The sequence below is a fragment of the Ursus maritimus genome, unplaced genomic scaffold, assembly GCF_017311325.1.
Source record: "Ursus maritimus isolate PB19 unplaced genomic scaffold, ASM1731132v1 scaffold_26, whole genome shotgun sequence".
Lineage (NCBI taxonomy): Eukaryota > Metazoa > Chordata > Mammalia > Carnivora > Ursidae > Ursus > Ursus maritimus.
This window is the reverse complement of record NW_024425119.1, coordinates 33,789,075-33,816,533: the sequence shown is the minus strand read 5'-3', so window position 1 is coordinate 33,816,533 and position 27,459 is coordinate 33,789,075. Positions and strand designations below refer to the sequence as shown.

General features: G+C 36.7%; 1 protein-coding gene across 7 annotated transcripts in view; it reads right to left on the bottom strand.

Annotated features, from left to right (window-relative positions):
* PPHLN1 (periphilin 1) overlaps positions 1 to 27,459 on the bottom strand; it is a 136,187-nt gene that overhangs the window by 48,140 nt on the left and 60,588 nt on the right. For 5 of the 7 annotated variants that reach the window (XM_008704459.2, XM_040642351.1, XM_008704458.2 and 2 more), the window contains 3 exons: positions 25,506 to 25,562; positions 23,065 to 23,144; positions 10,111 to 10,227 (listed from right to left, as the gene is read on the bottom strand). In XM_008704459.2, the coding sequence (XP_008702681.1) occupies positions 10,111 to 10,227; positions 23,065 to 23,144; positions 25,506 to 25,562 (254 nt within the window). The remainder of the gene's footprint in view (positions 1 to 10,110; positions 10,228 to 23,064; positions 23,145 to 25,505; positions 25,563 to 27,459) is intronic. The other 2 variants (XM_040642350.1, XM_040642348.1) reach the window with 1 other exon arrangement.

The window sequence follows — 27,459 nt, the reverse complement described above, 5'->3', positions numbered from 1 at the left end:
GGGGGGGGGGGGGGGGGGGGGGGGGGGGGAGACAGCCATTGTTATTATATCTCACACTAACATTGCAAGCCCCTCCCATTATGGCTGAAGTGACTCCTGGGAATTAAGGAGCTGGTACCATTTTTCCTTCATTTTTCATGTCTTTCCTTTTTGAAAGCTAGATGTTAAGATTAGCACATTAAAAAAACCCAAAAAACTGCTTATATGGGGTTAAGTCAGAAAATGACTGTGCATTCCAACATTCAAAAAAGACCTGAGAAGACCTTAAATTTACACCTAGGCTTATTCTCAGCACACGGACATCATACAATACAAAAGGGTGTTATCTAATTTCCAGAATTACCAGTTATTAAATTCAAATGCACAGTGTTCAACAAAAACTCACAAGGCATAGAAAGAAACAGAAAAGTAAGGTCCCTTTGAAGAAAAAAATAAACCAATATAAACCGTCTTTGAAAAAGACCTAACGGTAGGTCTGCCAGAAAAAAACTTTATAACTACTGTCTCAGATTGCCCAAAGAACTAAAGAATGATGCGAAAAAAGCCAAGAAAATGGTATGTGAACAAAACAGAAATACCAATGAAGAGACAGAAAATCTAAAAAGAAACCTCAAAGAAATCACAAAGCTGAAAAGTACAATAACTGAAATGAAAACTCTGCTAAGGGATTCAAAGGCAGACTTGAGTAGGCAGAAGAATCAGTGAACTTGAAGACAGAAAAATGAAAATTATGGAGTCTGGGAAAGAAAATGAAAAAAAAAAAAAAACTGAAGAAAAGTGAACAGACTAAGGAATCTGTTGGGACACCAATAAGTGGGCCAACATATGCATTGTGGGAGTCCTAGAAGAGAGAAAGCAGCAAAAAATATCTGAATAAATAATGGCTAAAAACTTTCCATACCTGACGGAAGACTCGAATATAAACATCCAAGAAGCTCAACAAAACCTAAGTAAGATGAACTCAAAGAGGCTCACACCAAAATACATTATAATCAAATTTTCAAAAGACAAAGTAAAAGAGAATCTTGAAAGCAGTGAAAAGCAAATATCATATACAAGGGAAATTCATTAAGATTAGCAGATTTCTCATCAGAAACTCTGGGGGCAAGCTTACAGTATACCCATCCATAATCAAAGTATGGTTGACCCTGAACAACATGGTGATTGGGGGGGTCAGCCACCCACACAAAGTGCACATAAAACTTTTGACTCTCCAAAATCTTAATAACCTACTATTAATCAGATGCCTGAATAATACAATTATCACATATTTTGTATTCTATATGTATTATATACTGTATTCTTACAATATCTAAACTTTTCATAATTTTTTTTGGTATTTCCATGCTACACAGTTTGTGAGTCTTTTTAAATTGTTGCAAATCTCCAAAAAATTTTTTCAACACATTTATTGAAAAATATCGACATATAAGTGGACCTATGCAGTTCGAACATCAATGTAATAAAAGAAAAACTGTCAACTGAGAATCCTATATTCAGGAAAACTGTCCTTCAAAAATGAGGGAGAAATTAAGACATTCTCAGATTAATAAAAGCTGAGGGAGTTTATTACTACTAAATCTGCCCTGCAATAAATGCTCAAGGGGGTCCTGCAAGGTGAAATGAAAGGATACTACACAGGAACTTGAAGCCTTATGGAGAAATAAAGACCTCAATAAAAATAAATACATGGGCAATTATAAAAACTAGTATTATTGTACCGATGCTTCATAACTGCACTTTTTTTGTTTTGTTTTCTACACTGGATTTAAGAGACTAATACATTTAAAGAACACTATTAGTGTAAAAGGTAGTACTACTGTGGGTGTCTAAGTGGCTCACTTGTTAAGCTTCCAACTCTTGATCTCAGCTCAGGTCTTGATCTCAGAGTCCTGAGTTCAGGCCCTGCACTGGGCTCCATGCTGAGCATGGAGCCTACTTTAAAAAAAAAAAAGGAAAAAAAAAAAGAAAAAGATAGTACTACTATAACTCCAAATCTTGTTTTCTAGATAATTGAAGAGACTACTGCATTTAAAAGAATTATTAGTTTATGTTTGGGGCACATAATATATAAAAATGTATTTTGTGACATCAAAAACTAAAAGGGATAGAGATGGAGCTGTAGAGGAGCAGAGTTTTGTATGTTATTGAACTTAAACTGATATAAATACAAATTAGTGTTATAACCTTAGGATATAAATTAATCTTCGTGGTAATCACAAAGATAATAGGTATAGAATATGTACAAAAGGAAATTAAGAAGGAATTTAAATATTTCACTACCAAAAAGAAAAAAATCAATTAAACAAAAGAATACAAGAATGAGGAAATGAGGAACAAAAAAGATACAGGGCATATAAAAAACAAACAGCCCCATGACAGAAGACCCTGAAATGTTAATGAATTAAACCTCCGATCAAAGGACAGAGACTGGCAGAACGGATAAAAATACATGATCCAACAATATACTATCTACAAGAAACTTACTTCACACTCGAAGACACAAACATGTTGAAAGTAAAAGGACGGAAAAGATATTCCATGCAAATAGTAAGCAAAAAAAGGTGCGGCTATATTAATATCAGACAAAACAGATTTTAAATCAAAAAAGGTTATAAGAGACAAGGTATTATATATCAATAAAAGGTTCAGTACAGCAAGAAGATATAACAATTATAAATATCTATCGACCTAATGGCACAGCATCAAAATATATGAAGTAAAAACTGCCAGAATTGAAGGGAGAAATAATAGTTACACAGTAATAGTTGGAGATTTCACTACCCTTGTCACAATAATAGATAGAAAAATCAGATAAAAGTTAAGTAAGGAAATGGAGGACTTAAACAAGAGAATCCACAAAGTAGATCTAATAGACATACAAAGATCACTCTACCCAACAACAACAGAACACATTCTCAAGTGCATGAGACAGTTTCCAATAGACTAAGTGTTAGGCCATACATTAAGTGTCAATAAATTTAAAAAGTAAAACTGGAAAATTCATAAAATTGTGGAAATTAAACAACACACTTTTAAACAGGCAACGGGTCAAGGAAGAAATCACATGGAAGGTAGAAAATACTCAGAGACAAATGAAAATGAAAACACAATGTATAAAAACTTAGGAGAAGCAACAAATCAGTGCTAAGAGGGAAATTAATGGCTATAAACACTTATATTAAAAAACAAGAACAGACTCAAATCAATAACCTAACTTCACAACTTAAGGAACTAGAAAAATCAGAACTAAACCCAAAGGTAGCAGAAGGAAAGAAAGAAATATTAGAGATAAATGAAATAAACAGAAAACAAACAAAAAAAAATCAAGGAAATCAAAAGTTGGTTCTTCAAAAAGATCAAGATTGACAAACCTTTAGCTACATGGACTAAGAAAAAAAAGAGAAGACTCAAATTACTAAAATCAGAAACGAAAGTGGGAACATTACTACCAATTCTATAGAAATAAAAAGGATTATTAAGAGAGTACTATGAACAACCGCATGCTGACAAATAGGATAACCTAGATAAAATGGACAATTCCTAGAAACACAAAACCTACCAAGACTAAATCAAGAAGAAACAGAAAATCTAAATAGACTTGTAACTTGTAAGGAAACTGAATTTGTAATCAAAAATCTCCCAACAAAGAAAAGCCGTGAACCTGACGATTTCACTGGTAAGCTCTACCAAATATTTAAAGAATGCCAAGCCTTTTAAAACTCTTCCCAAAAAAACTGAAGAGGAAGGAACACTTCCTAATTCATTCTATGGGGACATTATCACCCCCAAACCAAAACCAGACAAAGACACTACAACAACAACAAAAGCTACACAGTCCGATATCCCTTAGGAACACTGATGGAAAAAGTCTCAACCAAACACTAGCAAAAGGAATTCAGCAGCAATTAAAAGGATTATACGTCATGACCAAGTGGGATTTATTCCTGAAATGCAAGGGATAGTTCAACATAGGAAAACTGATGAATGTAATACTCTGTGTCAACAGAATGAAGGGAAAACAATCTACATAATTATCTGAATTCATACGGAAAAAGCATTTGACAAAATTTAACACATTTTCAAGATGAAACACTCAACAAACTAGGAATAGAAGTAAACCACCTCAACATAATAAAAGCCATATATGAAAAACCCACAGCTAACCTCACACTCAATACTGAAAAAATGATTTTTCTTTAAGATCAGGAACAAGGCAAGGATGCCTGCTGTCACCACTTCTATGTAAAACAGTACTGGGAGTTTTAGAGCAATTAGGGAAGGGAAGGGGAGGGGAGAAGAGGTATACAAATTGGAGAAGAATAAGTAAAATTATCTTTTTGCAGATATGACCTTATATGTAGAAAACCCTAAAGATTACACACACACACACACACACACACACACACACAAATATAAATGAATTCAGCAAAGTAGCAAGATACAAACTCAACACGCAAAACTTAATTGCATTTCTGTAGATGAACAAGAGAATAATTTAAAAAGGAAATTAAAAGAATTTCATTTACCATAGCATCAAAAAGAATAAAACTTAGGAATTAACCAAGGAGATGAAAAACGTGTATAATGAAAACTATAAAAACTGCTGAAATAAAACATAAATAGAAACACATCCCATGTTCACACATTGAAAGACTCAATATTGTTAAAATGTCAATACTACCCAAAGCAATCTACATTTTCAAGGTGATCGCTACCAAAATCCCCATGCTATTTAAAACCTCTAAGAAAATTAATAAGGAATCTGAAGGGACCCTGGATATCCAAAATAAACCTTGAAAAAGAAGAGCAAAAGTGGAAGACCCACACTTCCTGATTTCAAAACTTACGACCAAGCTACATTAATCAAATCTGTGTAATACTGGCATAAAGACAAACATATAAACCAGTGGAATAGAAAAGAGAGCCCAGAAATAAGTCTTTACATACATGTTAAATGATGCCAAGACCATACAATGGGAAAACTACAGCCTTTTCAACAGATGATACTGGAAAATTGAATATCAACTTGCAAAAGAATGAAGTTGGACCCTTACCTAACACCATATATAAAAATTAACTTAAAATGGATCAAGGACCTAAATGTAGGACCTAAAATAATCAAACTCTTAGAAGAAAACACAGGACAAAAGCTTCATGACTTTAGATTTGCCAATGATTTCTTCTACATGACAACAAAGGCACAGATAAGAAAAGAAAAAATAGAAAAACTGGACTTACTGAAAAATTTAAAATTTTGCTTATCAAATAGCACTATCAACAGAGTAAAAAGGTAACCGATAGAATGGGAGAAATATGTGCAAATCACATATCTGATAAGGGATTAATATATAGAGAGAAAACTTCTAAAACTCAACAAGGAAACAAAAAATAACCAATGGACTTCAATACACATTTCTTCTAAGAAGATATACGAATGGCCATTAAGCACAAGAAAAAAACAACATCGCTAGTCATTAGGGAAATGCAAATCAAAACTACAAAGAGATAACACCTCACACCTGTTAGGGTGGCTACTAGCAAAAACCCAGAAAACGACAAGTGATGGTGAGGCTGTGGAGAAACTGTTGGTGGGAATATAAAATGGTGTAGTCATTGTGGAAGACAGTATGGAAGTTCCTCAAAAAATTAAAAATAGAATTACCATATGATCCAGGAATTCCACTTCTGAATATATACTCAAAAGAATTGAAAGCAGGGTCTTGAAGATATTTGGGTAGCTATGTTCATAGCAGCAGCATTATTCACAATAGCTAATTGTAGAAGCAATCCAAGTGTCTACTGACAGATGAATGGGTAAGCAAAATGTGGTACATACACACAATGGAATATTATTCAGCTTTAATAAGGAAGGAAATTCTGTAATATGCTATAACATGGATGACTCTTGAGGACATTATACTAAATGAAGGAGCCAATCACAAAAGATAAATACTGTACAATTCCACTTATATGAGGTACTTAGAGTAGTCAAAATCTTAATGACAGAAAACATAATGGTGGTTACCAGGGGCTGGGAATATCAACTGGATAAATTGCTTTGGGGAGTTATCATTTAATGGGTATAGTTTCAGTTACAAAGTGAAAAGAGTTATGAGGATAAATGGTGGGGGATGGCTGTGCAATAATGCTAATGTATTTAATACCACTGAACTATATACTTAAAAATGGTTAAGATGGTAAATTTTATGTTAAAGGTATTTAAGATAGAAACCCCAGTATCAATATCAGGTTTCTAACACCAGGCAAACAATTAGTTTTGAATGATATTAAGGAAGTTGGATTACTATCAGTTCTGACTAAACCCCAAGATCAAAATCTACCACTAGGTTCCATTTCAGTTAGAGCTAATGCAAAAAACAAATAAAAAAAAAACAAAAACAAAAACACCAAAAAGAACTGTTGAAGTTTAAAGCGCACTGAAAACAGGAATTTCAGGTTTCATCATAATTCCAGGGCGACACACAAAAATATAAACTGATGAGGACAGAAAGCACATCAGAGCAGATATGAGTTTTTGGAGAACAGACAGCAAGAAGAGAAAAATAACTTGAACTGATACTAAAAGGGCTGATTAACAATTAAGTTTACTTTAACTAATTAGATATATATCATTCAAGGTACTGTAGAGGGAAAACAAGACAAGTACTTGAGATGCATTCAGTGTATATATAACTAGACAAGTAAAAACAATATTTTTAATAAGGGCAGTAATAAGTTCATCAGTGACAAAGCAGCATAAAATTTTAAAACAGGAAGGGGAAGAAAGCAGAATCAAGATCGATCTTGAGTGTTATCCTCAAACACTACCGATTCCACTGAATGAGTGAATTAGAAAGAAGGCCATGAAAGATGGGTATTCTACACTGGAGAAAGAGTAAGCAGAGATACTAAAGTAGAAAATGACACTTCATGTGTGGAAACAACATAAATCATATATTCACACTTAAGAAAAACGTCAAAATTTTCTTCTATAGGAAGAAGCAACCTGTTCTACTGGGACAGGTACTGCCTCCAAGTAATCTGCTTTTCATTCTGATAGTCAAAAGCTAAATGGCCATTTGTTTGAGGATGGTAAATTATGTCTCTACAAAACTTCACTGCAAGCTCCCAGACAGCTAGGATGGTGTCTCTAATGCAGTGTTTGACACAAGTAGATGCATTTAAATTTAGTGAATTTAAATAAACTATGAGAAAGCCTACAGTATGGTACTATTTTCTGAAAATATGTAACTTAAAATACCACTCCTAAAATATGCACTGTGAAAAATTTCATAGTCAAGTCTGCTAAATTACGCAAATTTTATTATTTACCTTCCTTCACAGACCACTGATGAGAATATTAACGTATTAAAATCTCTGAAAAGCACTGCAATATCAAAATAACCTACCTCTTTTAAATCTAGCATTTCCCAAACATACTGGCTAATAGAATACATTTTTTCCCTCAGATCATTAAGACTCTCTAGAATTAATATTCTATCAAATACTTTGAGAAATTCTCTATTATAGCCCAAAAGGTAAAGGTATAAAACTGACTGATTTATAACATTCCTGAATATTTAAGTATATCATTGAATGTACCTTCAATTTCACTGAACTTTCTGTAAACTACATGGTCTCCCAACTGAATTGTTTAAAATTATATTCACGGCAGCAAGAGAAGATAAACTGGAAAACTAAATATTTAATCTCTAAGTCATAAAAATGAATCTACACAATGTTTCTGAAATACAGGGACCATTACTTAAGTAACTAATATAAAGGGGTGCATGGCTGGCTCGGCTGGCAGAGCATGCAGCTCTTGACCTCAGGGTTGTTAAGTTCGAGGCCCACGTTGGGTGTAGAGATTACTTAAAAAAAATCTTTAGGGCAGGTGGGTGACTCAGTCAGTTAAGCGTCTCCCTTCGACTCGGGTCATGATCCCAGGGTCCTCAGATCAAGTCCCACGTCGGGCTCCCCGCTCTGCAGGGAATCTGCTTCTCCCTCTGCCCCTCCCCCACTCGTTCTCTCAATCTAAGATAAATAAATAAAATCTTTAAAAAAAATCTTAAAAAAACTAATATAAAATAAAAATACTTCCACAAGTACATTTAAACACACACAGACACACACACACAGTGTTATGCCAATCTCTTTCCCAGTATCAAAATCCTTTTTTCCTTCCTTTCTGTCAAATAAGATATGAGTTTACAGAATCAAAGTCAAAATTCTATTCCTCAAAAAGCACAGATCACTGAAGTGAGTAATTGTTTAACTGCCTGAGAACAAATGTAACTATCTGAGCAAAACGTTAATAAGCTGCAGTGGGATTAGGTTTTTAAATAAAAGAACAAGAGTAACATAAAAATTTCCCAAATGCTTTATTTCCAGTATAAGAAAGTATCACTCTAACTTGTAAAACATTTTAGACAGTGCTATGAAAATGATGCTGTTGCTCAACATTAATGATGTATACCATGTAACAAACATATCAAAGAAATCTCAATTCTACCCTCACTCACCTTGCCTTTGGTTCAACAAAAGATCGTGCTGGACCTATCACCCCACTTAGAGGTTGTTAGCGTAATTTATTTATCAATTCAAAATCTAGCAAATCCTGTGCATATTTTAAGAGAAACCATAAAGAGGTTAAAAAGAAAGTCTTTCTAGACCCAATGTCACTATTAAGACTCAAGATCCATTCACGCAATAAGTAAAATACTTAAAACGGAAGGTCGATAGTGAGGATTGTTGTTTTTTCTTTTTAATTATGAGGTATAAAAAGTGATGGGGGAAGATGAATATATCTTAATAAAGCCTTGCTAACTGAAGAGTATTATGCAAACAAGAAGGTGGTATTTTTGGAAGTTTTTAAGTACTCTGAGAAAAATGATCAGTTCTCCAAAATAGCAATTTTGAAGTATACAGACCTATGAATATAAAAACCTATTCTAATTATTAAGAAAATAAACAAAAGGCCCTATAAATTTTCCCTATTGTTCATGCTTTTAAATAATGCTGGAAAGGTGCCAAAAAGGGAAAGCTAGATGATGCTGATATATTCACTAAAGAATATGTATAAATACTTACTATTATATGTACAAGAACAAGGAAACCTTGACCTATTTAAGAACAATTGATATCTAAATGACAGATCAGCATTTTAAAACAGAAAGGCTTTATTTGTGTACGTACAGATAGGGTCTGTACTGGTTTGTACTTTCTATAAGCAGTGTACATTAGTTATTTTGGAAAGGATTTTTGTAGGTACATAAAGATTTATGTAGGTATATAGGTTTTATATCAAATTCTAATGCTTGGTCCATTTTCTCAAAGGGCCTTCTATAATGTATTGAAAAGCCAGAAATCTTCAAATCTACATTATCTGTCATAGTACAGAGATTTTTATATTCTTTATATATTTATAAATTATATTTATATATTTAAATAATTCCTCTAGCACCAATTCTTGAGTCTAAAAGCTTAATTTTGCCAATGAAACATCTATATTTTCCTGTTAGGGATGTTACAGGTTTAAGAAAAGTTTGAGTTCGTTTTCAAATGTTTTAATGCAAAAATTCATAAAGAGTATTCTATGGACCCAAAAATGCTCTCATCTTTTGGTACTGAAGGCTCATCAAAGATCACAGGTAACGCAAACCATGTGTCATTCCATTTCTTGGGATATTTACGAGATAATTTGCACAGAATATAACATGTGATATAAATATAGCCCAAGATTCGAGGTCTAAATAGATTTTTATTCCAAATTCACTGGTTTATGACGTGGCTTAGCATGATTTCTAGAGATATTTTTAACAGCAAAGCCCATAAAAGAAGGATAAATAATGCATTTTCCTTACACTCCCTATTTATTCTATTCTCTTACTTCTAAACTACCGGAGAAATTCAGGTATAGTTCAATTATTAAACTCAGAATCATTCATATTCATACTATTACCCTGTGTGGTAAATGTTAATAATCCATGAGGCTATTTTCCCCATATATATTTTAAAGTACTAGAACAAATCAAATATTTCCCACCCACAATATAAAATCCAGACAAAACTCTTCACGTGAAACATCAAGCGGAAATTATGCCTTACCTCATACTCAATTTCAGGTAAGTTACTCTCATCTGCCTTCTCTAGCTTCTCAGCAGCCCACTTGCTTGCAGCCTCAGCAAGTTCCTTTTCAGTTAGCCTACTGGGTTTGTCTAACACCTAATGAAAACAAAAGAACAGTTCTATTACAATTCCCCAAAGCATTTAAACTTGCAATACATGAAGAAGTATATCTCAGGGACCCTTGGGTGGCTCAATTGGTTAAGTGTCTGCCTTCAGTTAAGCGTCTGCCTTCCACTCAAGATCATGATCCTAGGGTCCTGGGGTCGAGTTCCGCATAGGGCTTCCTGATCCGCAGGGAGCCTGCTTCTCCCTCTCCCTGGGCTTGCCACTCCCCCCTGCTTGTGCTGTCAAATACATACATAAAATCTTTAACAAAAAAAAAAAGAAATATACCCTCACTTACCTTAAAATCATGTAAGCCTTCAAATTTATATGGATAACAAGTACATTCTTTATTTGCTTTTTCAAAAATATTCAACATAGAATTTAAGTGTCAATTCCTTTTGGCCATACAGATTAGATCTGACTCCTAATTTCATTTATATAAAACTTCAAAAATTCATCTTAAGGAAAAGACACCGACAATTAACTAACATATCAACAGTATTTAAAATATACAGGACATCATACTGATTCCAATGCTGTATCTTGAATTATATTCAATGAAATAAATAATACCAAAATATCATCACGGTAAATTTCTAACTAATGTAACAGAAAAGTCAGATATGCTGTTTTTCATAATTTGTAATAATTTATATAAATCCTACTTTCTACACAATATTTATACACTTAAATTTCATTTTTTGATATTTCTGCTTCCCTTCTTCAACCATAGCCAATACTAAACAATGTATGGAATTTCAAGTTACAGACAGACCTGGGTTTGAATGCAAGGTTCATCACTTGCTGGGCAGATGATTTTATATGCATAATTTATGACACTGTGAAGCCTTGGTTTCCTCATTTACAAAACAGGTGTGAATAATATTCACTGTTTTATAAAGTAGTTGTGAAAATCAGAAGTAGTAGACCTGAAAGTATCTAGCACAGCGCTTGCTTGGTACTTCAGTTTTCCTTTTCCATATTCATGGATATAAATCAGTTATAGTAAAACATTTGAAGATAAACCAGTTCATGAGGTCAATATAAAAATGAAGAAAATAAAATTTTTTTCTGGATCACATGACTCCCACAATACTGTTTACAGACCTACATTACAGAATAAGATGTAAAAGTTCTAAGCCAAGGGGCACCTGGGTGGCTCAGTTAAGCGTCTGACTCTTGATTTTGGTTGAGGTCATGCTCTGAGTGGGGAGATCAAATCCCCATGAAGCATGGACATGGAGCCTGCTTAAGATTCTCTCTCTCCCTTTGCTCCTCCCCCTCTCTAAAAAAAAAAAAAAAAACACAACACTAAGCCAAAAATTAGAAAAATTGGTTCCTTGGGCCCATATAGTAGCTCTGATTTCATTCTATTTTATTAGCATACATTTTCATCAACTAGGTCTTTCACCTCTAATTTGGTCTCCACATCTTCTCTAAAGTCACATCATTAACTCTAAACATACTTCCGATGGATGACAGTGGCATTAAAAATCTCCACATTATGGGCACTTAGGCAGCACAGTCAGTTGAGCGTCTGACTCTTGGTTTCAGCTGGGGTGGTGATCTCAGGGTTGTGAGGTCAAGATCCCTATCAGGCTAAGTGCTCAGCACAGAGTCTGCTTGAGAGTCTCTCTTCCTCTCCCTCTGCCCCTCCTGCTCGTTCTCTCACTCTCTCTCTCTCAAATAAAAACAAATAAATCTTTAAAAGTCTCCACATTAGAGTATACTACCATTTATAAAGTGCTTCTATATGCACACCTGAAAAAGTATTTTAATTAAATGGAATTCCATGAAGGTGGTTAGGGCAGACTTTATTACCCTAACTTATGAACCAAGAAACTCAATGTCCAAAAGCTAGTGATTTGCCCAGTCACTAGTAAATGCTAAGCCGGAACTTACAACAAAGGCCCCTGACCTCTTCCAGTTATTCAATTCACCAAACTACTGGCTGGACATCCATAATATTTACTGGAAGATAGTAACAGTGTATGTACATAGAGTGATTCCACAGCCACCAAAGAAGCCTAAATATGTCACTCCAAAGCCCTATCCACACATTATGTTAAAAAGGTAGAAGTAATACCTCTATTATTACTTAGTAATAAGATTAAAAAGTTACCAACACCCCCCGAAAAAACCAGGGGTGCCTAGATGGCTCAGTCCATTAAGCATCTGCCTTCGGCTCAAGTCATGATCACTGGGTCCTGGAATCAAGCCTCACATTGGACACCATGCTCAGCTGGGAGACTGCTTCTCCCTTTCCCTCTGTCCCTCCTCCCTGCTCACGTGCGCTCTCTCTCAAATCAATCAATCATAAATAAAATCTTTTTTAAAAAAAGTTAAAAAAGACAAAGTAAATTAGAATAAACAACAATATACATATAAATATATCAAAGAAAAAATTTATGCCCCATTTTTGGTATCTGTTTTGAAGAGAAAGTTATAGAGTAAAAATAAAACAAACACTGTTCTCTCCAGTAAAGATGGGAGCAAAATCTTCTACATCTGAATCCTTCCATCCATCTTTCATTAAGTCTGTACACCTGAAAAACTATCATTTGAAATTAACTTCTAACAGTAAGAAATAAATTCAGAAAAATTATTTCTACATGAGGAAAGCCAGAATGTCTTAAAAGAAAAAGCCCTCCACCAAATCAGGAAATCTAAGTAAAAGTGTCCCAGAGCTACCATGTAACCCTGGGCAAGGAACAGAGGAGGCTGTACTTTCCCAACACTTAAAATCATCATACATCTAAAACTCTGAAAGTCTGATTCCATTTTAAGACAAAAATGCAAACATATACTTCAACTGTCATAAATAGCTAAAATCCACTATGGTTACTTCCCACTAATACATTTTAACATGTACCACAAAGTCCTACATTGTAACTTACATTTACATTACAGTTCAGAAGAAATGAGTATTTCATACATCCTAATTTAAATATTCATAATGAGTTGGATGGGCAACTATTTCTTTTCTTTCATTTCTGCCTGACAATAAAAACAAGCCAGTCTTTCAGGCGGATAAAGCACCCTTGACATGGTAAGGCAGAACCAAAGTTCTAATCAAGATTTCTTATTCAAAACCAACATTCTAGAACCCTCAGACTTTGGGGGAAAGCTCTAAAGATACAAGTTGTCACAAAAACATTTTTTTTTTCCTTTGAGGCAGTGAAGCAGCTGCTCCCTGAATACCAGCACAGACTGCCAGGTGACATCTACTCTTGCCCAATATACCAAAGACAGAAAAACAAAAAAGTGAAGAAGAGAATACAAGTAACAGCAGTTATCCATTTGGGGTCTTCTGTGGTTCCATACAAATTTTAGAATTATTTGTTCTAGTTCTGTGAAAAATATCATTGGTTTTTTGATAACAATTGCCCTGAATCTATAGATTGCTCTGGGTACTACAGACATTTTAATAGTATTAATTGTTCCAATCCATGAACATGGATTACCTTTCCATTTATTTGTATCTTCTTCAACTTCTTTCATCAAAGTTTTATAATTTTCAGTGTAAAGATGTTTCACTTCCTTGGTAAAATTTATTCCTAAATATTTTCTTTTTGATGCTGTTGTAAATGGAACTGTTTTCTTAACTTCACTTTTTTTTTTATTAAAGATTTTATTTATTTGACAGAGAGAGAGAGACAGCCAGCGAGAGAGGGAACACAAGCAAGTGGAGTGGGAGAGGAAGAAGCAGGCTCCCAGCGGAGGAGCCTGTTGTGGGGCTCGATCCCAGAACACCGGGATCACGCCCTGAGCCAAAGGCAGACGCTTAACGACTGAGCCTCCCAGACGCCACTTAACTTCACTTTTTTGATAGTTTATAACTGTTGTATAGAAACATGACTGAGTTTTGCATATTGATTTTGCATTCCACAACTTTACTGAATTTATGTATTAGTTCTAACAGCTTTCTGGTAGACACTTTAGGGTTTTCAATATATAATATAATGTCACCAACAGCAACAACAAAAAAAAGGCAGTCTTACTTCTCCCTTCCCAATCTGGATGCTTTTTATTTCTTTTCCTTGCCTAATTGTTCTGGTGAGGTCTTCTGGTTCTATGTTGGTTAAAAGTGACAAGAGTAGACCAGTTGTCTTGTTCCTGATCTTAAAGGGAAAGCTATCAGCTTTTCACTACTAACTATGATGTTAGCTATGGGCTTGTCATATCAGGCCTTTATTATGTTGAGGTATATTCCCTATATACCCAGTGTGTTCAGAGTTTTTATCATGAATGGATGTGGAATTTTGTCAAAAGGGTTTTCTGGCATCTACTAAGATGATCATATATTTTTAGCCTTCATTTTGTTAATACAATATATCACATTGATTGATTTGTGGGTACTGAACCATCCTCCTTGCTTTGCTGGAATAAATCCCATGTGATCAGGGTGTATGATCCTTTTAATGTGCTGTGGAATTTCGTTTAGTAATATTTTACTGAAGATTTCCATCAGAGATACTGGCCTATAATCTTCTTTCCTTGTAGTGTTCTTGTCTGGATTTAGTATCAAGGTAATGCTGACCTCAAAATGAGCCTGGAAATATTCCCTCCTCTTCTGTTTTTTGGAAGAGTTTCAGAAGAATTAGTACTCTTCAAATATTTGGAGGAATTTACCAGTGAAATAATTTGATAAAATTATTTAACTTCTGAACATTTTCTATAAAATGGAGATACATACCTACTTATACCATAGGATTTCTGTACGAGTAAGAGAAAAAAATACTTAATATAGTAATTAGGATCAGGTACTTATACTATCAATGTTAGGTCGCTGACTAAACACACCCCTCCCAAAATAAAAGCACAGTTATCAAATATGCCCCATGTGAATATTTATTCCCACCTTGTATGGTCAAAATGAGCGATGATGGCAGTTAAGTACTAATTTTAGCATAACCTGCAGAAAAAAATAATATGAAAAAACTGCTCATTCTTCTGGTAGCTACTTTCAAGTTGTAGTTACTTAAGATTCAAGTTTTGGGTTTTTCTTTTTATTATTATTATTTCATTTTATTTTCCCATGTATCTACAGTGGACCCTTGCAACAACACAGGTTTAAACCGTGTGGGTACACTTATATGTGGATTTTTACAGTTCAGTACTATAAATGTATTTCTCTTATGACTTTTTTATTAAGATTTTATTTATTTATTTGAGAGAGAGAGAAAAAAAGAGAGAGAGAGCACAAGCAGGGGAAGTGGGAGAGGGAGAGGGAGGATATGGGGCTCAATCCCAGGATTCTGGGATCATGACCTGAGCTGAAGGCAGATGCTTAACCAACTGAACCACCCAGGTGCCCCTCTCCTATGATTTTTGTAACATTTTGTTTTCTAGCTTACTTTACTATAAGAATACAGTGTATAATATATATAGCATACAAAATACATGTTAATTGATTATCAGTCAGGATTCCAGTTGACAGTAAGCTGGTAAGTAGTTAAGTTAGGGAGAGTCAAAATTTATATATGAATTTTTGACTGCATGGGAGGTCAGTACTACCAACCCCTATGTTGTTCAAGGGTCAACCATACTTTTCTTTTTTTTTTTTTTTACTATTTTTATTTTTTGTTATTTTATTATTTAAATTAACATATAATGTACTATCAGTTTCAGATGTAGAGTTCACTGATTCATCAGTCTTATATAATACCCAGTGCTCATTATATCATGAGCCCTCCTTGATGTCCATCACCTAGTTACTCCATCCTCCCACCCTCTCCCCTATAGAAACCCTCAGTTTGTTTCCTATGATTAAGAATCTCTTATGGTTTGCCTCCCTCTCTGATTTCATATTACTTTTTTCTTTCTTCCCCTATGATCCTCTGCCTTGTTTCTTAATTCCACATATCAGTGACATCATATAATTGTCTTTCTCTGATTGACTTATTTCGCTTAGCATAATACCCTCTAGTTCCATCCATGTCACTGCAAATGGCAAGATTTCGTTTTTTTGATGGCTGAGTAGTATTTCATTGTACACACACACACACATATTTATATACATACATACATATACACACATACACACACACACCTCACATCTTCTTTATCCAGTCGTCTGTCTATGGACATCTAGGCTCTTTCCATAGATTTGGCTATTGTGGACATTGCTGCTGTCAACATTGGGGTGCAGGTGCCCCTTTGGATCAATACATTTGTATCTTGGGGGTAAATACCCAGTAGTGCAATTGCTGGGTCATACGGTAGCTCTATTTTCAACTTTTTGAGGAACCTCCATACTGTTTTCCAGAGTGGCTGCACCAGCTTACATTCCCACCAACAGTGTAGGAGGGCTCCACTTTCTCCACATCCTCGCCAACATCTGCTGTTTTCAGACTTGTTAATTTTAGCTATTCTGACTGGTGTGAGGTGGTATCTCATTGTGGTTTTGATTTGTATTTCCCTGATGCCGAGTGATGTTGAGCACTTTTTCATGTGTCTGTTGGCCATTTGGATGACTTCTTTGGAGAAATGTCTGTTCATGCCTTCTGCCCATTTCTTGACTGGCTTATTTGTTCCTTGGGTGTTGAGTTTGATAAGTTCTTTATAGATTTTGGATACTAGCCCTTTATCTGATATGTCATTTACAAATATCTTCTCCCATTTTGTCAGTTGTCTTTTGGTTTTGTTAACTGTTTCCTTTGCTATACAAAAGCTTTTTATCTTGATGAAGTCCCAATGGTTCATTTTTGCCTTTGCTTCCCTGCCTTTGGCGATGTGTCTAGGAAGAAGTTGCTGCCTGTGTTCTCCTCTACAATTCTGATGGATTTCTATCTCACATTTAGGTCTTTCATCCATTTTGAGTCTATTTTTGCGTATGGTGTAAGGAAATGGTCCAGGTTCATTCTTCTGCATGGGGCTGTCCAATTTTCCCAACACCATTTGTTGAAAAGAATGTCTTTTTTCCATTGGATATTCTTTCCGTTTTGTTGAAGATTAGTTGACCACAGAGTTGAGAGTCCATTTCTGAGTTCTCTATTCTGTTCCATTGATCTATGTGTCTGTTTTTGTGCCAGTACCATACTGTCTTGATGATTATAGCCTTCTAGTAGAGCTTGAAGTCCAGAATTGTGATGCCACCAGCTTTGGTTTTCTTTTTCAACATTCCTCTGGCTATTCAGGATCTTTTCTGGTTCCATACAAATTTTAGGATTATTTGCTCCATTTCTGTAAAAAAAAGTTGATGGTATTTTGATAGGCATTACACTGAATGTGTAGATTGCTCCAGGTAGCATAGACATTTTCATATTTGTTCTTCCAATCCATGAACATGGACAGTTTTTCCATTTCTTTGTGTCTTCCTCAATTTCTTTGATGAGTGTTCTATAGTTTCCTGAGTACAGATCCTTTACCTCTTTGGTTAGGCTTATTCCCAGGTATCTTACGGTTTTGGGCACAATTATAAATAGGATCGACTCCTTAATTTCTCTTTCCTCTGTCTCATTCTTAGTGTATAGAAATGCAACTGATTTCTGTGCATTGATTTTATATCTTGATACTTTGCTGAATTCCTATATGAGTTCTAGCGATTTTTTGGTGGAGGCTTTTGGGTTTTCCAGAGTATCACGTCATCTGCAAAGAGTGAGAGTTTGACTTCTTTGCTGATGCAGATGCCTTTTATTTTTGTTTGTATCTGACTGCTGAGGCTAGGACTTCTAGTACTATGCTGCGCAGCAGTGGTGATAGTGGACATCCCTGCTGTGTTCCTGACCTTAAGGGAAAAGCTCTCAGCTTTTCCCCACTGAGAATGACATTTGCTGTGGGCTTTTCATAGACGGATTTTATGACATTGAGTTATGCTCCCTCTATCCCTACACTGTGAAGAGTTTTAATCAAGAAAGGATGCTGTAGTTTGTCAAATGGTTCTTCTGCATCTATTGAGAGGATCATATGGTTCTTATCCTTTATTTATGTAGTGTATCACATTGATTGATTTGCAAATGTTGAACTACCCTTGCAGCCCAGAAAAAAATCCCACTTCGTTGTGGTGAATAATCCTTTTAATATACTGCTGGATCCTACTGGCTAGTATCTTGGTGAGAACTTTTGCATCGATGTTCATCGAGATATTGGTCTGTAATTCTCTTTTTTGGTGGGGTCTTTGTCTGGTTTTGGGATCAAGGTAATGCTGCCCTCACAGAAGGAGTTTGGAAGTTTCCCTTCCATTTCTGTTTTTTGAAACAGCTTCAGAAGAATAGGTATTAGTTCATTTTTAAATGTTTGGTAGAATTCCCCGGGAAGCCATTTGGCCCTAGACTCTTGTTTGTTGGGAGATTTCTATGTAAGGTTAGGTTGTATATTTGAGCCCTATGTTGTTTCTTGAGACAGGCTTGTGTTGCTATATAATTCTCCCTTAGCCTTTGCTGAATCCCAAAGGTTTTGAACAGTCGTGTTTTCATTTTCATTTGTTTCCATGAATTTAATTCCTTAATTTCCTGGTTGACCCATTCATTCTTTAGTAGGATGCTCTTTAGCCTCCATGTATTTGAGTTCTTTCCAAATTTCCTCTTGTGATTGAGTTCGAGTTTCAAAGCATTGCGGTCTGAAAATATGCAGGGAATGATCCCAACCTTTTGGTACCAGTTAAGACCTGATTTGTGACCCAGTATGTGATCTATTCTGGAGAATGTTCCATGTGCAATTGAGAAGAATGTATATCCTGCTGCTTTATGATGGAATGCTCTGAATATATATGTGAAGTCCATCTGGTCCAGTGTGTCACTCAAAGCCTTTGTTTCCTTGTTAATCTTCTGCTTAGATGATCTGTCCACTGGTGTGAATGGGGTGTTGAAGGATCCTGGAGTCTGGGATTGAGCCCCACATCGGGCTCCCTGCTCTGCTGGGAGCCTGCTTCTTCCTCTCCCACTCCCCCTGCTTGTGTTCCCTCTCTCGCTATCTCTGTCAAATAAATAAATAAAATCTTTAAAAAAAAAAAAAAAAAAAAGACTGGGGGTGCCTGAGTGTGGCAGAGCTCCCAGGCATAGGAGTGAGGAAGCTGGCTACAATCAGCGAGCCCAGGTGTGGGCTCTCAGCTTGGAGTTGCCATAAATCGTGAACTGCAGCACAGTAAGGTGACAGCTGTCCAAGCAGGGGCCCAGCAAGCGGTAGAACCGGGGAGAACTCCCTTTCTCCCCGGGGAGGAGCGGCATGGGTGTGCACTGCAGGAGTCTGCAAGGTTTGGAGACTGGAAACGGGGTCAAGCGCCTGAGATAGAAATGCTAGGTCACAGGCTGGGTGAGCACGGAGTGTGGATGGAGTCCAGGGAGACCGGAGTGATTGACTGCTTTTCCCTGAGGGCTCGCTGAGGATTGGGGCCGGGAGCTTTTGGCTCCAGGGCTGGAGACTGGGAGGGTGCTATTTTCATTCTCATCCTCTAAAGCTGTACGGAAAGCCTTTAGGATCAAAAGCCACATAGAGCAAATTCAGAGCCTCTTACTTAGCCTGGGCCCCTGGCAAGGTTGGTGCAGTTCCACCCGGGGCAAAGACACCTGAGAATCAGGGCAACACGCCCTAACCCCAGAAGATCAGCAAGACCATGTGACTAAGACCAAGTTTACTGATCACACAGAACTACAAAACTCCAATGCTAGGGGAAAATAGTATATAGAATTCACAGTTTTTTCCCCCATGGTTCTCTAGTCTTTCAATTTATATATTTTTTCTCTTTCCTTTTTCAACTAATTTCCTATTTTATCAACTCTTTTTAAAAAGTCTTTTTTAATTTTCATTTTTACAGTTACATTCTATCCTTTCATTGTCTTTAATTTTAGTTTTGTATGTACATAAGTTTTTCTTTCTTTACAATTTTGGGATGCAGTTTCTTCTAACAGACCAAAATCACCCAGGATCTAGTATATTGCTCTGTTCACTTGTCTGATCATATTCTCTCCTTTTTTCTTCTTTTCTTTTTTATTTTTGTTAAAAATCTTTTTAAATTTTCATCTTTACAGTAAAATTCTATCCTTTCAATGTGCTTATTTTTATTTTTGTACATATGTATGCATATGTGTGTGTGTGTGTGTGTGTATATGTGTGTATGTGTGTTTTTCTTTACAATTTTGGGATGTACTTACTTTACAAATTTGGGATGTACAACTTTGGGATGTACAGACCAAAATACACCTAGGATATAGTGTATTGCTCTGTTCTGTTTACCTGTCTGTTTATATTCCTTCTTCCTTTTTTCTTTTTTTGTCTTTTAATTTTCATTTGTTCAGTTACATTCTAGTCGTTCCTTGTATGTAATGTTATTTTTGTGCATAGGTAAGTTTTTCTTCTTTACAATTTTGGGATCTAGCTTTCTTTTTCTTTTTTTTTTTTTTAAGATTTTATTTATTTGAGAGAAAGAGAGCACAGAGGAGAGGGAGAAGCAGGCTCCCTGCTGAGCAGGGAACCCAACACAGGGCTTGATTCCAGGACCTGGGATCACAACCTGAGACAAAGGCAGCCACTCAACAGACTGAGCCACCCAGGTGCCCCAAGGGATCTAGTTTTCTTTTTTCTTTTTTTCTTTGCCAGTAAATATTTTGCGTTTTTTTTTTTGTTTTTTTGTTTTGTTTTGTTTTATTTTGTTATGTTAGTCACCATACAGTACATCCCCGGGATCTAGTTTTCTAACAGACAAAAATACACGCAGGATCTAGTGTATTGCTCTGTTCTGTTCACCTGTCTGATTATATTCTCTCTCTCTTTTTTTTTCAGTTTTCGGTCTCTTTTGATTTGTTTGGTGTGTGTTTCTCTGGGGTTGTTGCCATTTTAGTATTTTGTTCCCTCATTCCCTCTTTTCTTCTCTGGCAAGAATGATAAGACAGAAAAACTCACCTCAAAAAAAGAGAACAAGAGGCAATATGGACTGCCAGGGACCTAATCAGTATGGATATAAGTAAGGTGCCAGAACTAGAGTTCAGAATAATGATTATAAAGATACTAGCTGGGCTTGAGTAGAGCATAGAGGACACTAGAGAATCCCTTTCTAGAGAAATAGAACTAAAATCTAATCAAGTCAAAATCAAAACGGCTATTAATGAAATGCAATAAAAAGTGGAGGCTCCAACTGTTAGGGTAAATGGGCAGAAGAGAGAATCAGTAATACAGAAGACAAAATGATGGAGAATAAAGAAGCTGAGAAAAAGAGAGATAAACAACTACTGGATCACTAGGGGAGAATTCGAGAGGTAAGTGATACCATAAAGCAAAACAGTATTAGAATAATTGGGATTCCAGAAGAAGAGGAAAGAGAGAGGGAGGGGTGGGGCAGAAGGTGTACTGGAGCAAATTATAGTAGAGAACTTCCATAATCTGGGGAAGTAAACAGGCATTCAAATCCAGGAGGCACAGAGATCCCCCACCCCGCAAATCGATAAAAATAGGTCAACACCTTGAAATATAATAGTGAAACTTGCAAATCTCAGAGACAAAGAGAAAATTCCGAAAAGCAGCTCGGGGACGGGGGGGGGGGGTTCTGCCACTTGCTGGGCCCCTGCTCGGACAGCCGTCACCTTACTGTGCCACAGTTCACGATTTATGGCAACTCCAAGCTGAGAGCCCACACCTGGGCTCGCTGATTGTAGCCGGCTTCCTCACTCCGATGCCTGGGAGCTCTGCCACACTCAGGCACCCCCAGTCTTTTCTTTTTTTTTTTTTTTAAAGATTTTATTTATTTATGTGACAGAGAAACAGCCAGCGAGAGAGAGAGAGAACACAGCAGGGGAGAGGGAGAGGAAGAAGCAGGCTCCCAGCGGAGGAGCCCCACGTGGGACTCGATCCCGGAACGCCGGGATCACACCCTGAGCCGAAGGCAGACGCTTAACGACTGCGCTACCCAGGTGCCCCTTTTCTTTCTTTTTTTTTTTTTTTTAAAGATTTTATTTATTTATTTGACAGAGAGAGAAAGACAGTCAGCGAGAGAGGGAACACAAGTAGGGGGAGTGGGAGAGGAAGAAGCAGGCTCCCAGCAGAGCAGGGAGCCCGATGTGGGGCTCAATCCCCGACTCCAGGATCACGCCCTGAGCCGAAGGCAGACGCTTAACGACTGAGCCACCCAGGCGCCCCAGGCACCCCCAGTCTTATTATGACCTTGGGGATCCTGAAACCACACTGTCCCACCTAGGACTCTGTCCTGCTTCACCACCTGTATGCCTTTCAGGCAGGGTTGTCTCTTACTGGAGCAGACTTCTAAAAGTTTCGATTTTGTGCTCCACTGCTCTATCACTTTCCAGTGCCAGCTTATGGAAGCTCTCTCCCCCCAAGGTCTATCTCCCCATATACCACCTTGGACTCACTTCTCCATACCTCCTACCTTGCAGAAAGTGGCCATTACTCTATTTGTAGAGCTGCAGCTATTCTTTTCTTAGATCTCTGGTTGAGTTCACAGGTGTTCAGAATAATTTGATAGCTATCTAGCTGAATTCCTGGGACCAGACAAAACTAAGGTCTCCTACTCCTCTGCCATCTTGGACTCCTCCCCCAGTTTTGTTTTTTTTAAAGATTTATTTGAGAGAGAGAGAGAGAGCGCACAAGCATGAGTAAGGGGAGGGGCAGAGGGAGAGAATCTTCAAGCATACTCCCTGCTGAGTGCAGAGCCCTACGCTGGGCTCGATCCCACAACCCATGAGATCATGACCTGAGCCAAAACCAAGAGCCCGACACTTTACCAACTGAGCCACCCAGACCCCCAAAATTCAAGTTTTTAAATGCAGCAAATTACCCTCACTAGGTTTGACAGTAAAGAATAACAGCATCTGTACCACACAGTCCATTTTCCTTTACTTTGTGATTCCTCTTTAAATTGATTTTAACACTATAACAAACCTTTGATGAAGGAACTGCTGAAGAACTTGAGGGTGAAGTGTCTCTTGATGTTTTCAAAGACGGAACAGGTCTCTCTTTACCTATACAAGAAAATATAAAATGCAATTTTCTAGCTCATTTGTTTTCAATTAGGGTCATTTTGTAATTAAATAAATGAGGAGGGTGTCATACACTTATTTTAGTACTTAAGTCTTCATTATTAAATTAAATCCTTTAATATCTAAATCTATCTCTCTCAGAGGCAAGGTTACCATATAAAAATTTCAAATAACCTAAAACCAATGGACATCATATATGGCAATCTAGGCCACATTAATGCCAGTTAGCAAACACAGAACCACTGAGAAGACCTCAAGAACGGGAAAAGACTAAAATCATAAATGCTTCCTCCTTTAAGTCCCTAAAAGCTAATTTTTATCAATAAAAACTAACAATAAAAATTCAAAAGTAGTTATTATATAAATATCACAAAGAAAACTAGCTAATTAAATGATAGCTCAAAGTGAGGGGCATGTAAGAAATCTGGCAGATATTCCTGAAATATTTAGTTTAAAAAATAAAAATACAAACTAGAAAACTATAATTTAGAGCACTATCCTAATGCCTGGTATGAGTAAGTACCCAAATATTTGTTAAATGGTTAAAAATAAATCTGTGAGATAGTCACTAACCCTTATCTTTAGTCACTACAGACACTAATGTAGTGCAACATGCATACCACTGTTTTTATGGAAACTTAAGCCAGAAAATAGATCTAAACGTTACTTTAGTCAGTTCAACAGAGAAAATTGTTTTAAATATAATCATAAAAATAACTGAGAGCTGTTACTGACAGAAAAACATTTCATTAAATTGTGTCAAATATAAATCCTCTGCTCTTAATCGCTTAAAAAAAAAGTGACAAAACTAAATTACAGAGAAAAGGAGAAGGTGGCACCAAGTTTGGATTGACACAGAAGCTGGTCAAGACTAGCCAGTGGGTTATGGCCAAGAAAGCAGTCAAGGGCAAAAGCAGAGACAAAACGACCTTGAAACCGAAGCAAAGCCAGCTTCAGTCAAAAAGCCTCTTAAGCTCTTCTTGCTATGGTCAAGATTGCTAAGTAGGAGCCTAGAGGCTCAAGGCTTCTGACCACATAGGCCTTTCTGCAGACACTCCCCTCACCTCCCCAGGGACATCAGGCAATGTGTGAAGGTATTTTTCATTGTCACAAGTGGGAGAGTGCCATTGGCACATAGTAAGTGGAGGTTAGGGATGCTGCTAAAACACCCTACAAATGCACAGGACAGCCTCCCACAACAAAGAATGATCTAACCTCAACAGTACTAAGGTTGAGAACTCCTGCTCTAAGCACGGTATTCTACCTCTGAAACGCCAACAGTCTCATAAAAAGACGTAACCCCAGAATCTTTTAACCTGTGGCATTAAGAGGCTTTCACACTAAGTAAGTTTAAAAGTTCTTGTAGACCTTAAAAATCAAAAGTAAGATACCAACCAACACTACATCCCAAAATAACTAAGAATATGGTTTATTTAGTCATTCCTACTGTATTTCTGTTACATATGGCAAATACCACATCATGTTGTGACAGTGTCAGTCAATTCCACTGTACCAAAAACTCCCAGAGGTACAAGTATCATAGCTTATTTCTGAACAACCAGGGCCTACCCCGCTCAAGTCCTTTAAGAAAAGAAAAAATACTCAAAAATTAGGTGAAAAGATAAATTATTTTTCTATCTTTAGAATACAGTGACCTCCCCATTCTATTCAGATAAGCAATTCCTTGAAAGGTGAGGAGCTCAACCAATCACCACATCGAACTATGCTAATTAAAGGCATAATAATCGGCTCAATTCTGACACATAGCAGCTAGACACAGAACAAGCAGCTGTTAATCTCTTACCCAAATCTTACAAACACATCAGCACTACAGGTATGCCAAGTATAGTACCAAGTGTAGTCTTGGGATCTTTCCTGATTTTAGCTGCATAAGGGCTAATTTAAGCAGATTTCTCAGTGTGCAGAAGCAAAGGAATACTGAAGGGTGGAGCAGGTGGTATATCATATATCCACATATATTCATACATACCTGTTGCATGAAGGGCAGGGACAGGCAAGAAGCAAAAGATAAAGAAAAACAATGCTACAGATGGCAGCAGAAAGAGCACAGAAAAGGTAAAAAGAAATCCCCTGATCCTACTGTTGTCCGGTCCTATCTGTCAATGATTTGTTTGTTCTACAAATTTCAATCTCCTTTGAGGTGGCTATTCCTGACCGGACAAGCAACTCACAGTCCTACTATCTGTATCTACTACTATTAAACTCTGGTTCCAACTAAAGACTAATTGAGCAGTTATACACTTTTCCCATTTCTATAACCTCTATCAATTCAAGTCCCCCGCCCCTTCACAATCCCAAATCAAAATCTAGCTCAAAACTCACCTCTTCCTGGATTGCCTTCATTCTGCCGTTTGTAGGAGGCACCAGCACGGATGGACTCTAGGGAAAGGTGGGCAAGGAGGAATTAACACCAGCACCTCTGTGCCCAGGAGTGACAAGAGAAGAACCCAGAAGTAGGAGTGATGAGAACAGGAACTTCTGAGCATTTGCTGGTGACCCTAAACTCTTTCCTACCCTGCCTCCAAATTGGGATGCCTGAGCAACCAACACTAAAGAGTAATAACAGAACAGGAGAAAATTTCTGTTTTTAAGATTAGAAGCTAGTTTAACAACAATGAAGTGTTAAGATTAGGCTAACCATAGATAACATGAGCAGAAAGGAATGAAAAAAGGATCATATGATAAGACACCAAAAGCTGAAGATAAGGATCAGGTCTTACTCATCACTTTAAGCACCTATTCTAATCTTCATGAAGTCGGCAAAGGATTGGTTCAAGAATCACACACACACACACACACACACACACACACACACACACACGAGAGAGAGAAAGATGAATCACCACTAGAAATCAAAAAGAATACTGGTAAAGTTTACATGGTATATCATACCCGTTCCCTAGGCTTACAGTAGCTATCTGCAAGGAGTCATTCTGACCTGCTTTCAAAGTAGCCCATTACTAAATCTTGCTACTTCTTGTTATACAAACTCTCTCGTATGTGGATTCTCTTTATAAACAAATCCACAATTACTGTCTTGCTAGAATCCCTAATTGTCCCTTATTTACAATCTTGTAAATATTTTGTTAGCTTCCTTATCTGCAAACTCTTAGTGATACAGGTGTACTTAACTTTTTAAGTAGTTTAAATATACTAATAGACATCTTTCCAATAAGATGGAAACTCCTTAACACTCCAGATTTTTTTTATTAGAGATCCCAAATTGCCAATCCTACTTTTTTCCCCCCGAGAATTGTTTTGGCATTATTAGCACCCACCCTGCATTAAAAAAAAATATTTCAAGAAGAAAATCTATTTCAAGAAATATGCAAATATTACCATCCTACTTCCAAAAGAATGTTGTTAAAGGTGCAATATCCTTCTCCCCTGGGTCACCGATCTCTCTGTTATCAGGACAATTTTTGTTCTTTCTGAGCAGCTGATCTGTTTTTATATATTACTGAACACTTCTCCTCTTTGTTTTAGCCAAATCGTTTTTGATCTCAGCAATTGTTCAGAGCCTTCACATTGGCATTTATTCTTATCTTCATGTTCATATTTCTTACAAAAAAATTCTTCACCCATTTACTTAATCCTGTTTTATTATGTGTTTATTTTGTAACTTGTCTCCCATTCTTTGTAGATCAAGAAATAAGAACACCGGTATTTTACAAGAGTGTCTGGAATGTGGGGATGGCTCATATTAAGTTGATGAGAGTGGCTTGTCCGCATCTCTTACAAACTCCAAGTTCAGGGATTCCACATCAGTAACCTGAGATCAGTCATTATAGTAGTATTCACTCCATGGCAAATGCCACAAATCATGTTCCCCTAAAGAGTCAGTTTACCAACACACCACTGGTGCCGTTTATTGATTTCAATACCAAATTTCAGAGACATTACAGGAATCACCACATTTAACTACACATTCCGGGGCGCCTGGGTGGCTCAGTCGCTAAGTGTCTGCCTTCGGCTCAGGGCGTGATCCCGGAGTCCTGGGATCGAGCCCCACATCAGGCTCCTCGGCTGGGAGCCTGCTTCTTCCTCTCCCACTCCCCCTGCTTATGTTCCCTCTCTCGCTACCTCTCTCTCTGTCAAATAATATTTTAATTAAAGATATGTTATTTTTTTGTTATTATTAAAAAAATAATAACATAAAATCTTAAAAAGAAACAAACAAACAAACAAAAACCCCTACAGATTCCTACCCATAGAAAACAGGGCTGGGCTATTTAATAATATCCTAACAGACCAATAAAACCACCCAGCTAAACCC